This window comes from Rhineura floridana, chromosome 3, assembly GCF_030035675.1.
Source record: "Rhineura floridana isolate rRhiFlo1 chromosome 3, rRhiFlo1.hap2, whole genome shotgun sequence".
Classification (NCBI taxonomy): Eukaryota; Metazoa; Chordata; class Lepidosauria; order Squamata; family Rhineuridae; genus Rhineura; species Rhineura floridana.
In genome coordinates, this window is record NC_084482.1 from 215,744,123 (window position 1) to 215,759,684 (window position 15,562).

General features: G+C 43.2%; 1 protein-coding gene across 4 annotated transcripts in view; it reads right to left on the minus strand.

Annotated features, from left to right (window-relative positions):
• Window positions 1–5,388: 5,388 nt before the first annotated feature.
• The window catches only part of LOC133381586 (zinc finger protein 883-like), a 60,818-nt gene continuing 50,644 nt past the window's right edge, over window positions 5,389–15,562 (minus strand). For 3 of the 4 annotated variants that reach the window (XM_061620891.1, XM_061620890.1, XM_061620889.1), the window contains 2 exons: window positions 10,525–10,651; window positions 5,397–7,682 (listed from right to left, as the gene is read on the minus strand). In XM_061620891.1, the coding sequence (XP_061476875.1) occupies window positions 6,301–7,682; window positions 10,525–10,651 (1,509 nt within the window). In that variant the 3' untranslated portion in view covers window positions 5,397–6,300. Of the gene's footprint in view, window positions 7,683–10,524; window positions 10,652–15,562 lie in introns of all 4 variants that reach the window. The other variant, XM_061620892.1, reaches the window with a different exon arrangement.

The following is a 15,562-nucleotide window of genomic DNA, read 5'->3' on the forward strand; positions in this document are numbered from 1 at the left end:
CTCAGAGTTTATGGAGAAATAGAGCTGTGCATCTTCAAGATACTGATGACACTTTGCCCCCAAACAGCTCCCAATGGTGTCATCCAGATGTTAAACAGCAGCGGTGACAGGTCTGTGCCCTGTTGTACACTATAGCAAAAGATCATAGGGCCAAAACATTATCCTGAATCCCCCAGTGCTATTCTCTGGTCACGACCCTGCAGGTAGGAACAGAACCACCATCCAACAGTGCCCCCAATATCCACTCCACAGATCTGGTCCAGAAGCATACCATCGTCAACAGTATCAAAAGCCACAGAAACATCAGGTAACAGAAGAGATGCATTTACCCTGTCCCACTCTTGATACAAGTCATCCATCAGGTCAACAAGGGCTGGTACCATGCCTGAACCCAGAATGAAATGGACCTAGATAGTCCGTATCCTCCTGAAATTCTTGCAACTGCTCCTCCGTCACCTTCCCTGGCTGGGCGGTAGTGATTGTCAACTGCAGGGTCTAGGGTGGGCTTCTTCAGCAGTGGACGCACTATTGTTTGTTCAAGAGCAGCAGGCACAACTCCATCAGGTAGCACACTGAGGGTTTAGCATGCTGAACTAGATTCCTAGAGATGAACCAAACAAGATTCAACCAAACTAAACTAAACTAGATTCAACTAAACTAAACTAGATTCAGCTAAAGTAGAATGAACTGAACTTGATTCCTGGAGAGGAATAGAAAGAGACAGTGTGGTGTAATGGTTAGAGTGTTGGACTATGACCTGGGAAACCAAGGTGTGAATCCCCACTTAGCCACAGATTAGAAACCAAGGCTATTTGGACAGACATGACTCACCTCTAATCTAGCTCTTTACAACCCCTGCACCCGTGGGAGGGCTGTAGTTCGGTGGCAGAGCATCTACTTTGAGTGCAGAAGGTCCTAGGTTACATCCATGGCTTCTCCAGGAATGGGAGTGCCTTCTGCCTGAAACTCTGGGAGCTGCTGCCAGTCAGTGTAGACACTGCTGAGCAAGATGGACCCAATGGTCTGACTCCGTGGAAGGAGCTTCCCATGTTTTTCGCAAGGTCATAGAAACCAGGCACAGAAGAATCACAATGTGTGTCTGCCAAGGAGAATTCATTTGCCATTAGTGCCCTTTATGGTTCATCTTATTTTGCAGTACAGGTGTCTTCTGCTGTGCCCTCAGGTTGCCCTTGGCTATTTCAGGGCCCTCCTCTTATTTAACTGAATTCTTAATATGTGATTTAATATTTGTATGCTGCTTTTCCAACAATCAAGATGAGCTCAAAGCATCTTTGCTTTCAAAAACTTCTTATTTAACTCAATTCTCTCTCTCTCTCTGTCTGTCTGTCTCTCTGTCTGTCTGTCTCTCTGTCTGTCTCTGTCTGTCTGTCTGTCTGTCACTCACTCACTCACTCACTCACTCACTCACTCACTCACACACACACACACACACACACACACACACACACACACACACACACACACACACGTGTTCTGGAAGCCACAGAGAAAAGCATCAAATTAAAATCTAAAATATATTTTAAAGATGATTAAAAATAAACCTCGCTAACTGTGAAATAACAACACACAAAGCCAGGAAAATGTCTCCCCGTCCTCCAGGCTTCGATTGTTACATGCCTCTGTGATAATTTGCAGACAAAACACAGACCAGTTTGCCAGCCTTGAGAACTAGCACCAAAAATACCCTGGAGAGTCTGTAGTTTCACATTTTAAACTCCCTTTACTCATAATTGTTTTTGCTCAATTACTGTCTTGTTCCACTCACTAGTTAGTCTCTCTTTGTTTACCGATCTTTACTTGCATAGAATTATACTGCAAGTTAACTATACAGAGAATTTTCATTTAACATTTGAACTTTAGCCACTGCACCATAACACATTTTGCATTTTTGTGCATGGCGGAACTGTTTAGCACCACCACGCACAGTAGTTCTATAAGAGAACAATGCATTAGGACAGATAGAAATTGGCAGAAGACAAAACAGTTCCTTGGGACCTCCTGCAGGCTTCCTGGGAGCCCAGATGGATGAGCAAAAGCCAGCTGCCCCACTGCCATCAAGACTGGGAACAGTGGGGGATTCTGGGAAAGAACTGTGCAGAAGGTCCTGCGTGAGAAAGACAATCTCAGCTCAGATGTGTAGCTCAAGCAGGTCAGGCATTTCCTCTAACAGTAGGGCATGGACCCCCGAGAGGTTTGCAGCTGACTTTACCATCTCTGCTATCAGTGGCTCAAGCCACACCCAGGGAATCAGATCTGGTGATCCTGGAATAGTTCTTGGCTGTCGCTCAACTGGATATGGAGATTTGGAGGTGGTAAGGTCATATTAATTTCTGACTATGTAAGGCCCCTCCCATCCAGCTTACTATGTTTCCTAGGCTGGGAGACTATAACCTCGCCTCCTATCTCAAAGTTTCTAGTCCTGGCTTTTTGATCATACCACTGTTTTTGCTTTTGTTGTACCATAACCAAATTTGCACGAGCCAATTCCATTGTTTCCTTTAACCTTTGTTGGAGCTCCATTATGTATTTTACTACTGCCACTTTCTCCTCAGAAACTAGACCTTCCCAACTTTCTCTCATTAGGTCGAATGGACCTCTCCCCCTTCTTCCAAACAATAATTCAAAAGGTGAAAAAGACCAGTTGAATCCTGGTAAACTTCGCCATAAACAACTAACATACCAGGTAGTCTTTTGTCCCAATTGTGTGGATGTTCTACTGCATAAAATTTAGCCTTTTTTTTCAGAGTACCATTGTATTTTTCAACCAGGTCACTTGTTTGGGAATGAATGCTGTAGATTTGACATGCTTTATGCCGCAATACCTCCACAAAATTTGATTACAGCTGACAAGAATACAGTTCCCCTATCCAGTATGAGTTCTTGGGGAAATCCTAAACAAGATAATATTTTTAAAAGGGCCTATGCCACTGACATAGCACCAATATTTCTGAGCTTCAGAGTCTGGAAAATGAATTGTAAAATCAACCACTGTAATCACAAAATATTTTCCATTCTGAGTAGGTTTTGTGAATGGACGTACTATATCCACAGCCACTCTAGAAAAGGTTTTCCCAATCAAGGGCAATAGCTGTAAGGGAGCTTTAATCTTTTCCCCTCCCTTTCCCACCTCTGTGACACCTTAAATTCTCTGTGTACTTGGGCTAGGGCCTCAGAAGGCACTCGGGCAATTGTATAAAAAAACTGGGCCTCTCCCTGGTTGCTAGGCAACAGACTGGATGGTATATTTACTTCTGTCATACTGTTACAGGTCTCATTTTTCTCAGCCAACACTGACATTGTCACCATTGTTTCTTTCTGAGATCTGGTAACAATGTATACCTGTCTCCCATGAGACATAATGTCTTTCCCCAGAATAAAACATTCACTTTGCCCATTGTTGACCCCTACCTTTTATTCTCCCTCAAAACTTCTCCAGTTTACTGTAACTCTGGCTAAAGGTGTTTGAACAGGTCCTCCATTTATATATCTGATGAAAAATATTGAGGTAAAATATTTTCAGAATGAATCAGATCTGAGCACATCTGCACCTACCTACTAACAAACATTTAATTAACACTTTCCTACCTGAACACAATTTCAGAAGTTTTAAACATATATGTAATTTTGATTTTGTTACAGGCACTGACTCCTCTGAGGTCTTCATTGGATGCCAGACAGAAGCCACTGGGTAAGGATTGATGGGATGTATCTCAATTTGGTCTCCCTCCATCAATTATAAAATCAATCTATGGGCTCATTTAATCTTTTGGGGGAAGACACTTGTCTCTAGCCTTTTTCACCACTCCAAAATGTCCTTCTATACTTCCTATCTGAGAGTATCTCTGACGTGGCGATTGCCAAAAGAGACTGTGAGTGCTCTATCATGCCAATTCTCATACTCCTGTGTTTCCCTTGTTCCTTCCTGCATGATTCTGAAAGAAAAATGAGGGAGTTGTTGTTTTTTTTTTTAAAAAAAAACAGGTTTGCAATACTCGACACAGGTAGGTAGCCTCAGGCAGGCATAACTGGCAGCACCATAGAGATAATATGAATATAGGGACATGAAATCTGGGGAAATCATGGTCGCCTGTATAGAGGGGATCATTCCTGTCAAATTTCAGGTGGGGTAACTCCTGGGGTTTTCAGGCTAGCCACCTCTACAATTCAATTTTGACAAGCAAGATTTTTTTAAAGCCCCAAATATATGTGGAGGAGACTGTCAACAGCAGTAGTGAGGGGAAAATAAAAATATGATCTCATATTAATAATATTCACTGAGAGTAGCAATTGGGGGAAGGGCCATATCTCAGTGGCAGAGCATCTGCCTTGCATGCAGAAGGCCCCAAGTTCAATATCCACTGTCTCTAGCTGGGGGTGGTGGAGACTCCTACCTGAAACCCTGGAGAGCAGCTGCCAGTCAGTGTAGGTAATACTGAGCTCAATGGACCAGCAGTCTGACTCAGTGCAGGCAGCTTCCTATGTTCCTACAATGATGATTCTGAACTCAGAATGATGGCTAATGTGCCCACAAGGATTGGCTGGCTGGCTAAAAATAATTTAAAAAATTGTGTAACCACACAAGCTGGCTGTGTTTTATTGTTTGTGTAGCTACCCATTGGAGAAAGAAAATTCTGCATTTTAAACCTTCAACCCGCCAAGCACTGTGATTGGAGAGTGTTGGGTAGGTGATAGCATTCTAGCCTTCTTAACCTCTCCATACCCTGGCATTTCTCCTTATTTGGTGTTGTAATTGCTACATTGCAGAGACACTCTTTCTGGCTTAATTAGAGACTGTTTTGAGCTACAGATCTGTGCAAATCTCTACAAATCGATTCAGGACTAGCTGATAGATTCTGTAGACATCTGTAGCTGCTTCAACTCGATCCAGACAGTTCACAAATCAGCCTGATTAGATTTTTCATTTGGCCGAATCCTGTGCACAGCCCTACAAATTATTCAGGTCCTCAAAGGAGCCCTTGCCTAACGACTAACACTGAAATGCAAATCATGATAGGAGAACCTTAAAGAAAAGGGTGAACACATAATAAAAATTTGGTATTAATATTATATATTACTTTTAAAAATCCTTTGTTGCTAGAATAGATTCATCCTTTGGCAACAAATGTCTCCAGGGAAATTAGAAAAGGCATTGCCTAGTTTTTATATGATGTAGAAGCTAACAACTGCAATATCCTAGGGTTGCATTCAATGGATCAGTTGAATTCATATTCAACTAACCCATTGAAATTAATGAACCTAAGTTAGTTGTGTCATTTAACTTCAGTTGGTCTACTCTGAATAGAATTAGCATTGAATACCACTCTTGCAGGCAGAGAAGAGCACACTAACAGAAACAGAAAGAGGAAATAAATACTTTCTTTTCAATAAATACTACATTAAAATTACAAATTAAATAACATTGCAACACAGAATGGTCTGAAGGAGCAATTTTCTATTATATTTGAATGCTAAAGTTAAGTCTTCTGATCCTATGAGGAAAGTAAAGGGATGCTGCAAACCTGGTGGCCTCCTGTCCTCTCGGCTCAGCTTCCCCCGGCAACCCAGAGGATGTGAACCTCCTTGACTTGGCCACAGGCACCCCCTAAGGCACTGCATAACTTTAAAAAAATGTTTGTATATAATTTCAATTGTGAGTGGGCCTGCCTGGAGACCAGACATATCTTCCCTCAAGACGTTTGTGTGAAATGTGCCAAATTAATGTTGTGCTTATTAGGGAGTGCTGTCCAGAATTCCGTTTGCCCTTCCCTCGGCTGAAATAACTTCACAAAAGCAGCTTGATCTCCTCCGACTGCCAGTATTTCCCCTTCCTGGACTGCGAATGAGCAGCCATATTATTATGTCTTTAACACACCGTGTGTTGAGGGAACAAAACAATGGATTTTTATGCATTCTTCTTCCAGCACTTCTTCCAGTGCTTTCCTTTGCTCTTCTGAAAAAGCAAACTGGTTTTTTTTTTAATATTTAAGCAATTAAAGAGCAATTCTGCATACAAAGGTACATGTGAATCCTGAAACTGAACCCTTCCCCATAATTTCCTTTCCTTTTCCAAACAAGCAAACTAGTTTTTTTAAAATATTAAAGCAATTAAAGAGCAAGTCTGCACAGAAAGGTAGACGTGAATCCTGAGACTGAACCCTTCCCCATAATCAGTATATAATCACCTCCCAACTTGCCTAAACCTCTTTGACCTCACTGGCTGTGTCTCCATGGCATCCTAGGAGCCCTGCCAGGCCCAGTGACCACCAGGTACCACAGCATTTATGGTTTCCCTCCCATATGATTTTTTTGGTGGGAAGTGAGATTGTCTCTCTGACTGAAGTTCTTTCCGTGTTCCAAGCACTGATATGGTTTCTCCCCACTGTGAATTTTTTCATGAGAAGTGAGAGTGGAGCTTCGACTGAAGCTCTTTCCACATTCCATGCAGTTATATGGTTTCACCCCTGTATGAATTCTTTGATGAGATGTAAGATGGGAGCTGTGATTGAAGCTCTTTCCACATTCCAAGCATTTATATGGTTTGACTCCTGTATGAATGCTTTGATGGGAGATGAGAGTTTCCTTCCAGCTGAAGCTCTCTCCACATTCCAAGCACTGATACGGTTTCTCCCCGCTATGAACTTTTTCATGGGAGGTAAGACTATCTCTCCGACTGAAGCTCTTTCCACATTCCCAGCAGTGATAGGGTTTCTCCCCTGTATGAATTCTTTGATGACGAAAAAGATCTGTGCTTGCATGAAAGCTCTTTCCACACTCCAAGCACTGATATGGTTTCTCCCCTGTGTGAACTTTTTCATGGGAAGTGAGATTGTCTCTCCGACTGAAGCTCTTTCCACATTCCAAGCACTGATATGGTTTCTCTCCTGTATGAATGCTTTGATGGGAAGTAAGACTTTTCTTCCAGCTAAAGCTAATTCCACATTCCATGCACTGATATGGTTTCTCCCCACTGTGAATTCTTTGATGGTTAGTGAGAGTTTCCTTCCAGCTGAAGCTCTTCCCACATTCCAAGCACTGATATGGTTTCTCCCCATTGTGTACTTTTTCATGGGAAGTGAGATTGTAACTCCGACTGAAGCTCTTTCCACATTCCAAGCATTGATACGGTTTCTCCCCTTTATGAATGCTTTGATGGGAAGTGAGACTTTCCTTCCAGCTGAAGCTCTTTCCACATTCCATGCACTGATATGGTTTCTCCCCTGTATGAATTCTTTGATGATTAGTGAGACGGGTACTCCGGTTGAAGCTCTTTCCACATTCCATGCACTGATATGGTTTCTCCCCTGTATGGATGCTTTGATGACGACAAAAGTCTATCCATGCATGAAAGCTCTTTCCACATTCCAAGCACTGATATGGTTTCTCCCCTCTATGAATTCTTTTATGGTTACTGAGATAAGTGCTCTGACGGAAGCTCTTTCCACATTCCAAGCATTTATATGGTTTCACCCCGGTGTGAATTCTTTGGTGGGAAGTCATCTTATTCTTCTGATAGAAGCTCTGTCCACATTCCAAACATTTATATGGTTTCACCCCAGTATGAATTCTGTTTTGGGAATTCTGAGTTAAGTTCTCTCCACGCTCCCCAACTGTGTTAGTTTTGTCACCGTCTCCCTTATTCTTGGTTTTCAATTTAACACTTTCTGCAACAAAGAAAGAAAACGATTGGAGCCTTAGGAAGAAATGGTACCCTAAATTAATGAACAATGCCAATGAACGCTTCTGATACATGAAGAATGGAAAAGACTCACATGGGAGGCAGATCTAACTTGAAAGTGAACTACCTCTTTTTAATGGACAGGTGGTATACTACAAACTGTTGGGTTTGGGACATGGAGACCTGGGTTCAGCTTCCGACTCAGGGATCAATCTCACTGGTTGATCTTGGGCCAATGCTCTCTCTCAGCCTAGCCTACTTCACAAGATTGTTGTGCAGATAAATGGAACAACACTGCATTCTCTCCAGAGCTGTTTCAAGCTATGTGTGATGGGCTAAACTGTCCTTACTGAATATTGATTAGAAATAGGTTTCCCATTAGAGTACTACATAAGTGTTAAAAAGAAGCCCCACAGGTTTAAAGGAAGTGTTTTTTCCCCTTCAGTTTGATTGTACAAGTTTTTTCATCCAATTCTGGGAACTTAGCAGGTGAGAATATTCATCCTTTTCCTGATGGATACTTTTAGGATGTCTGGACTTATATGGTTATATCATAGTATAATACCATGCTTTGAAGCTTGATTAATGCTAAGAAATGTTTAATTGAACAGGCTTTGTGTAATAGCCTGACATATATTATATTGCTTTACTTTTGAGAATTTAACTCAGTATACTGGCTAAAGCCAGGAATATATCTTACTTATGTAACCAAGAATTCAGTGTGTATGAAATAAATATTATTCGTTATTCTGCTGTGAAGTCCCATTATGTTTTGCTGATATCCCTAGTCTTAAGTGGGATTTTCCTCTTGTGATCTGCCCCTATGGATATATTCTATGCTCAGAGACTTAGGTTAGTATGTTTGACAAGTGGTGTTCTGGAGGGCCACGAGGTTAAAAGGGAGCTTGTGTGAACCCTTGATCCTGTGCATTCACTAGAGTGAGGAAGCTCAGTCTATGGAAATATACAAGTATGAAAAGAAGGTTAAGCCCTATCATTCACTGGCGGAGGATTTCTTTGGCACGCAGCAGATCCCAAGGCCAATAAATAAACTCTACAGCTAATGCAGCAATGGGGGACCTCTGGCCCTCTGGAATCATTAGGCACAGCAGCATCCTAATGTAGTCTGTGAGGATGTCTTCCCCAGAGCTCTGACTTCCAGCGTGGGCAGGTAATGATGAGTGCACTCCTAATTGTTCCTCGGCAAGCGGGCCTTTCTCTCAGCACCCATCAGTCGATCAGCCCCGACAGGGAGCCCACTGGGGTTGGCTGCATTGAGGAGTTCCCCATCCGGAACCTCCCAGTGCACTCAAAAGGCCTCTCAGAGCTGATCAGCTGATGGCCACTGTCACTTGGAAGTCCATGTGCAAGTGCCTATCAAACGCGGTGAGGACAAATATCAAAATACAAATAAAAATGTTGTTTGGGGGGAGAAGAGAATATGGGAAGAAACGGGGAGGGGCAACAATCAAACACAACACAGGTTTGCAAGTAAAATAATAAAGTCGATCTATCTTTGCTAGTTAAATGTTACCTGCTTGAACAGTCTTGGATTTCAGAACAATGGCAGAGTTCCTGGCAAGAGGCTTCTTCTGAAAGAGCATCTTTGGACTTTCCAGGAAGGCAAAAGGCTCACATATTTATGGGAATCTAAGATTAGTGCTATCACTAGAAGTCAACGTGACAAAGTAATTATTTCTACAGCTCCATTCTCCCTTTGGTTTCCGCGTATTAAATCCAGTCATGAATGGCCACCTTATTTAGGTATTCTAACTAAGGCCGCTCTCCGTAGAGCATATACTGAATTAAGATTTCAGGTCATGCCCTCCGCATTCCTAAGTGGTAGATACCTCGGTATTTCTTATGCAGAACGACTATGTCCTGCAGGGTGTAAGGTTCCCGAGGACCTAACTCACTATATGTTAGCTTGTCCCTTATTTGATGGCCCTAGGAATAAATTTCTGGTTCCACTGATCTCAGATAGTAGTATTTTTGTTATCCTCAGATCAACCCCACATAATGATGGCTACTGCTAATTTTGCTCTGGCAGCAAAAAATCTCAGAGCCAGGCATGTTAAAGCATGTAATTAACATAGGTGCTAGTATCAAAGAATGTCTTAAACTAAACACATCTGTACAGTATTACTAAATGTTTCCATTGTATTTTATCTTATTTTACTGATGTTTTTTTTAAATGACTCTGTTCCTTCTGTAACAGCCAATGGCTATACACAGATTTAATAAACTGAAACTGAAACTAGAAGCTAAAATGATGAAACTGAGGTTATCATACTTTGGATACATAATGAGAAGACGTGATTCACTAGAAAAGACAGTAATGCTGGGAAAAACAGCAGGGAGTAGAAAAAGAGGAAGGCCAAACAACAGATGGATTGATGCCATAAAGGAAGCCACAGACCTGAACTTACAAGATCTGAACTGGGTGGTTCATGACAGATGCTCTTGGAGGTCACTGATTCATAGGGTCGCCATAAGTCATAATCGACTTGAAGGCAAAAAACAACAACAAGAAGATTAGTGCGGCCTGCCCCTTTTCTGACGTGGAAAGTTTGGCCCAGTCAAGAGATCCACTTCATCTCTGATGCCTGTAGCCAACCAGAAAATAACTAGTTCCATCTCCCTACCATTTCTAAAATTTATATGTTAGAAATCTGATCACGTATTCAGACACCACACAGTAGACAGCTCAAGGTTAACAGCAGGGGGGTTAGAATCCCAGATGCTGAAGGTGGCGCTTGTGAGCCAGATGAGAATGCTGGGGTTCGTCACGTATATAAACAAATGACTTCCAGAGCAAATATCCTTACTGAGAAAGGCCACGATCCCACCATTTTCCTCCATGACTTCCGTATGCAGAGCTTTCTGGTCAGGATCCAACAGTGCCCACTCCTCCTCCGTGAAAGACACAGCCACATCCTCAAAGGACACTGAGCCCTAAAAGGAAATGGAAACATTAGCTCTTCATAGACAGCATAACTATTATCTCCTAGGGCTGCATGTCTACCGCATTGAATAGTAGAAGCCCGACATCGCCTGACTTTCCTTCCTGCTTGATGCCCTTTAGGGTCAAGAGACCACTTGTGAAGGAGCACCCCGAAGAACCCCCTTACTCTAGGCCCGGTGTGTGTGCGTGAAAGAGACGTAAACTCTCCTTCGCCCTCCTCCCAGCCATGCGTCTACAAATGGTTTTCAAAAATCCTGAATTAAACTTTAGCCCCACTGTGATGCGTCCTTCCCTGGCTCTCCCTGTCAGGTTCCTACCTGCGCATGGCTACTGCCTGTCACTAGGCACCACCAGGGACTCCACCAGTCCGGACCGCTCTCTCTTATGGTTTCTCTCCCCGCTCTAGCACAGATCTCAACAGATCCCCCTGCTAGGCAACCACCAGTAACGTCCCAATACTAGTATTCCCAGAGACTCTGAATACTGGTATTGTTATTCTCTTCACCGCTGCCACCATTTGTTACAGTTCCCCTTCAGCCTTGGTCATTACCTTACCCTCCCTTCTGGTCTGTGAAACCCCAGCCAAGGATCAGGCCTTTGGTAAACCAAATTAAGTATTTATTACAGATAACAAAGCTAACAAGATTAACAAGATTTCTTCTTAAGGCACATAAGCATATGGTTTTACTCAATACTAATCCGAACTCCACCTCCCTCCTGGTGAACAACTCTCTAAAACCCACCAAGCAACCCACTCAGTTCTCTTCTCCCCCCCCAGATTCCACTCTCACTCTTCCTTTTATACATTCAGCCATTTTAAACACTCAGCCAATCATCTCGCATTCTACTGCCCATTCACTCCCCCTCTTTCACTCCACTTACCATGTATCTTCTAAACAACCAACACTTACCATATATACATTAATATAGGAACATCACATTTCCCCCCCCTTAAACAACACCAGAGTATTATTCCTGTTCCAGGATTTATACGTCGTGTTAACAAATAAAAGTCTCTATGGGGAAAATGTATTTTTTGTTCCTTCATCTGGTCACGTCACTGCAGTCCCGGCCACTTGCCTGTAAAGTCCATCGGCCAGTACATTGTCCTTGCCTTTGATGAACTGGAAGTCCACTTGATAGTCCTGTAGGGCCCAGGACCACCTCTGCAGCATAGTGTTATGTTTTTTCATAGTCTGCAACCATAACAAGGCCCGATGATCCGTAGTCACTGTGAATCTTCGCCCCCACACGTATGGACGCAACTTGTTCAGTCCCCACACGACCGCTAGGCACTCCTTCTGGACCGACGAATAGTTTTTCTCCCTTGGCGTCAGCTTGCAACTCAGGTATGCCACTGGATGTCTGGTGCCTTCTCTCTCCTGTAGCAAGACGACTCCCAGCACCAGGTCCGACGCATCTGTAGCCATGATGAATGGTTCCTCATAGTCTGGTGCTATTAATATGAGTCCTTGGCACAAGGCTTGCTTCAGTAGATCAAAAGCCTTCTGACATTCATCCGTCCATACCACACGCTCAGAACACTTCTTCTTTGTTAATTCATGCAAGGGGGTTGCTATTTCCCCAAAATTTCTCACAAACTTCCTATAAAATCCAGCCACACCCAGAAATGCCCTAACTTGTTTTTTGGTTAAGGGGATCGGCCACGCTTGTATGGCCTCCACCTTGCTCCATAAGGGGGTGATTTTCCCACTCCCCACCTTATGTCCTAAATAGATTACTTCCTTTAGTCCAAACTGGCATTTCTTAGCTTTTATTGTGAGGCCTGCTTTTCTTAAGGCCTCCAATACTGTTGTCAGGTGTTGGACATGCTCAGGCACCGACTTGCTAAAAATGACCACGTCATCGATATAGGCCACTGCAAAATCTGACATGCCTCGCAACACAGTATTGATTAGCCTCTGAAATGAACTTGGTGAGTTCCTTAGTCCCATGGGTAAGGTCACAAACTCATATAACCCATCTGGTGTACTGAAGGCAGTTTTGGCTCTGGATTGCTCATCTAGTTCCATTTGCCAAAATCCTTTACAGAGGTCTAACGTAGAGATAATGGTTGCTGCCCCCAATAACTCTAACATTGCGTCTACCCTAGGCATAGGATACGCATCTGGGACAGTAATTTTATTGATTAGCCGATAATCAATGCAAAACCTTGTCGTTCCATCTTTTTTCGGAACCAGGACAATACTTGATGGCCAGGGACTGATGGATTCCCTGATCACTCCTAATTCCAGCATATCTTCCACCTCCTTTTTGATCTCATTCAAAACTTTCCCATTCACACGGTACGGAACAGATCTGATTGGGGCATGATCTCCTTCACCTTCCTCCTTCACCTCCTCTGACCATTCCACTTGATCTACCCCTCCTTTGTCTTTGCTTTCCTGTACCAAATCTGGAAGTTCAGGCCCACTTCCCTCAGGGAATAAGGTAACTTGCAACACCTGTGCATCCCTGGTATGGTAAGGCTTCAACATATTTACATGAACCACTTTGCTTTTGTTTAATTGGTCTGTGGTGATTACATACGTCACTGTGTCAAGCCTTTCTCTGATGGTATATGGTCCTTCCCAGTTAGCCTGTAATTTGTCATGTTTCCTGGGTATGAACGCCATAACCATATCTCCCACATCATACACACGTTCCCTGGCTGTTCTGTCATACCAGTAACTTTGCTTCTGCTGAGCTTGACTGAGATTCTCTTTCACCACTTCCATCATTGATGTTAATTTATTGCGGAATTCCAATACAAAATCTACTACAGATGTTTTGTACTCTCCCAGGGTTCCTTCCCATGAATTTTTTAATAGTTCCAAAGGTCCCCTCACTTTTCTAGTGAACATGAGTTCAAAGGGTGAGAAGCCTGTTGACTCCTGAGGGACTTCTCTGTATGCAAACAAGAAGCATCCCAACCGTTCATCCCAGTCTTGTGGGTGATCTTGAACATAGCTTCTGATCATGCCCTTCAAAACGCCATTGAATCTCTCTGTTAACCCATTAGTGGTGGGATGGTAAGTAGTGGTCTTTAGATGTTTTAGACCACAACATTTCCACATACATTGCATCACTTCTCCCATGAATACACTGCCTTGATCCGTCAGCACTTCATGAGGGAAACCCAGCCTCATAAAGATTTTTAATAAAGCCTCTGCCACTACAGGGGCTTCCACGGATCTTAGTGCTTCTGCGTCTGGGTACCTGGTGGCAAAATCCACCACCACCAATAGATATTTCTTGCCATGCCTTGTGGGTTTGGAAAAAGGGCCCACCAAATCTATTCCCACTCTATAAAAGGGTTGTCCAATTATAGGAAGGGGCTTTAAGGGTGCCTTAGTCTTTACTCCACTTTTCCCCACCTTTTGGCATATTCCACAAGATAGACAATGTTGTTTTACATCTTTGGAGATGTTTGACCAATAATAGTGTGCAGCCAATCTCCTCTTGGTCTTTTTTATTCCCAGATGTCCTGCACATGGGACATCGTGGGCTACCTCTAGCAATCTGGTTCTGTATTTGCTAGGTACTATTAATTGCTTCACTGGTTCACATTCATCCTTTCTCTCAGCAGGCATCCACAGTCTATATAAAATCCCATTCTCACACACAACTTGATTCCTCAGTTTGTCAGTGAAAGGAATCTGTTGGGTCAGAGCTTGTTCCTTTATCTGATTCAAACTTATATCTTTTTGCAGCTCTTCCCTGAATTGATCTGCCTCATCATTATCAGAGACCACTTGATACAGTTTGTCTCCTTCAGCAGGCCTGCTAGTGGTTGCTATGGTGACCTGAGGCTGGTTAACAGATTCCACCCTGTTTGTTTCAGCCCCCCTTAATATGGCTTCTTTTTCTCTGCCAATTTGCTGTCTGGTCACTACATAGATCTTTCCTTGGGCGCCCATTACATCTCTTCCCAGTATTACTGGTTCTTGTTGCTGGGCATTAATGCCTACTTTATATCGGCCCTCTCGGCCTCTCCAAGTCATTTCCACCAGGGCCACCGGCAAACTTTCTGGTTGACCCCTCACTCCTTGGATAGTCACAGTTTCCTGAGGTAACATTACCTCAGATTTTATTAAATCTGGCCTCAGTAATGTCTGAGCGGCACCAGTATCAAGCAATGCCCAATAATTTGCCCCTTGTACACTCACTTCCTCTCTCAGACTTGAATCAAGGTCTGTTACTTCTGTCCAGTTTATCTGGCAGAACTGAACCTTTTTCGCTGTTTCTAAAGCCTTGGGCTCTGTTTTCACTGCCCTTGTCTGAGCAGGATTACTAATGGGGTTGGCAACCTCACATTGAAAACGTAGGTGCCCCTGTCTACCACATTTGTAGCATAATCTCTCCTCACTTTTAGGGTACATAGATCCACTCTGGGGTGTCCTGTGCCCTTCAGATTTTACTGGAGGACTCACTCGCTGTGGTACCACATCCCTTCTGCCAGCATTATATGGTCTGGGTTTAAAATCTCTTGATGTTTTCCCCACCCAGCCAGTTCTGTTGGAGGCAAAGTGATCCGCCATCTCTGCGGCCTCCTGCACCGATGTAGGGGAACGGTCTTTGACCAGGAGCCTTATTTCTGGTGGTAACTGATGGTATAATTGATCCAATATCATGAGGTTTTTCACCTCCTCCACAGACTGAGCTTTTGCACTTGTCAGCCATTTCCCAAATATGTCCATCAGTTTTGCCCCCAGCTCCACGAAAGACCTCCCTGTCTGTATCTGGCAGTTTCTGAAAAGCTTTCTAAAATAATCAGGCCCCAGTCTGAATCTTTTAAACACTGCTTCTTTGAATTCAGCATAGGTGACGGGCCTGTCTGAGGGGAAATATTGGTATACCTCAGCCAATTCCCCTTTAATCAGGTTTGATAAATACTGCAT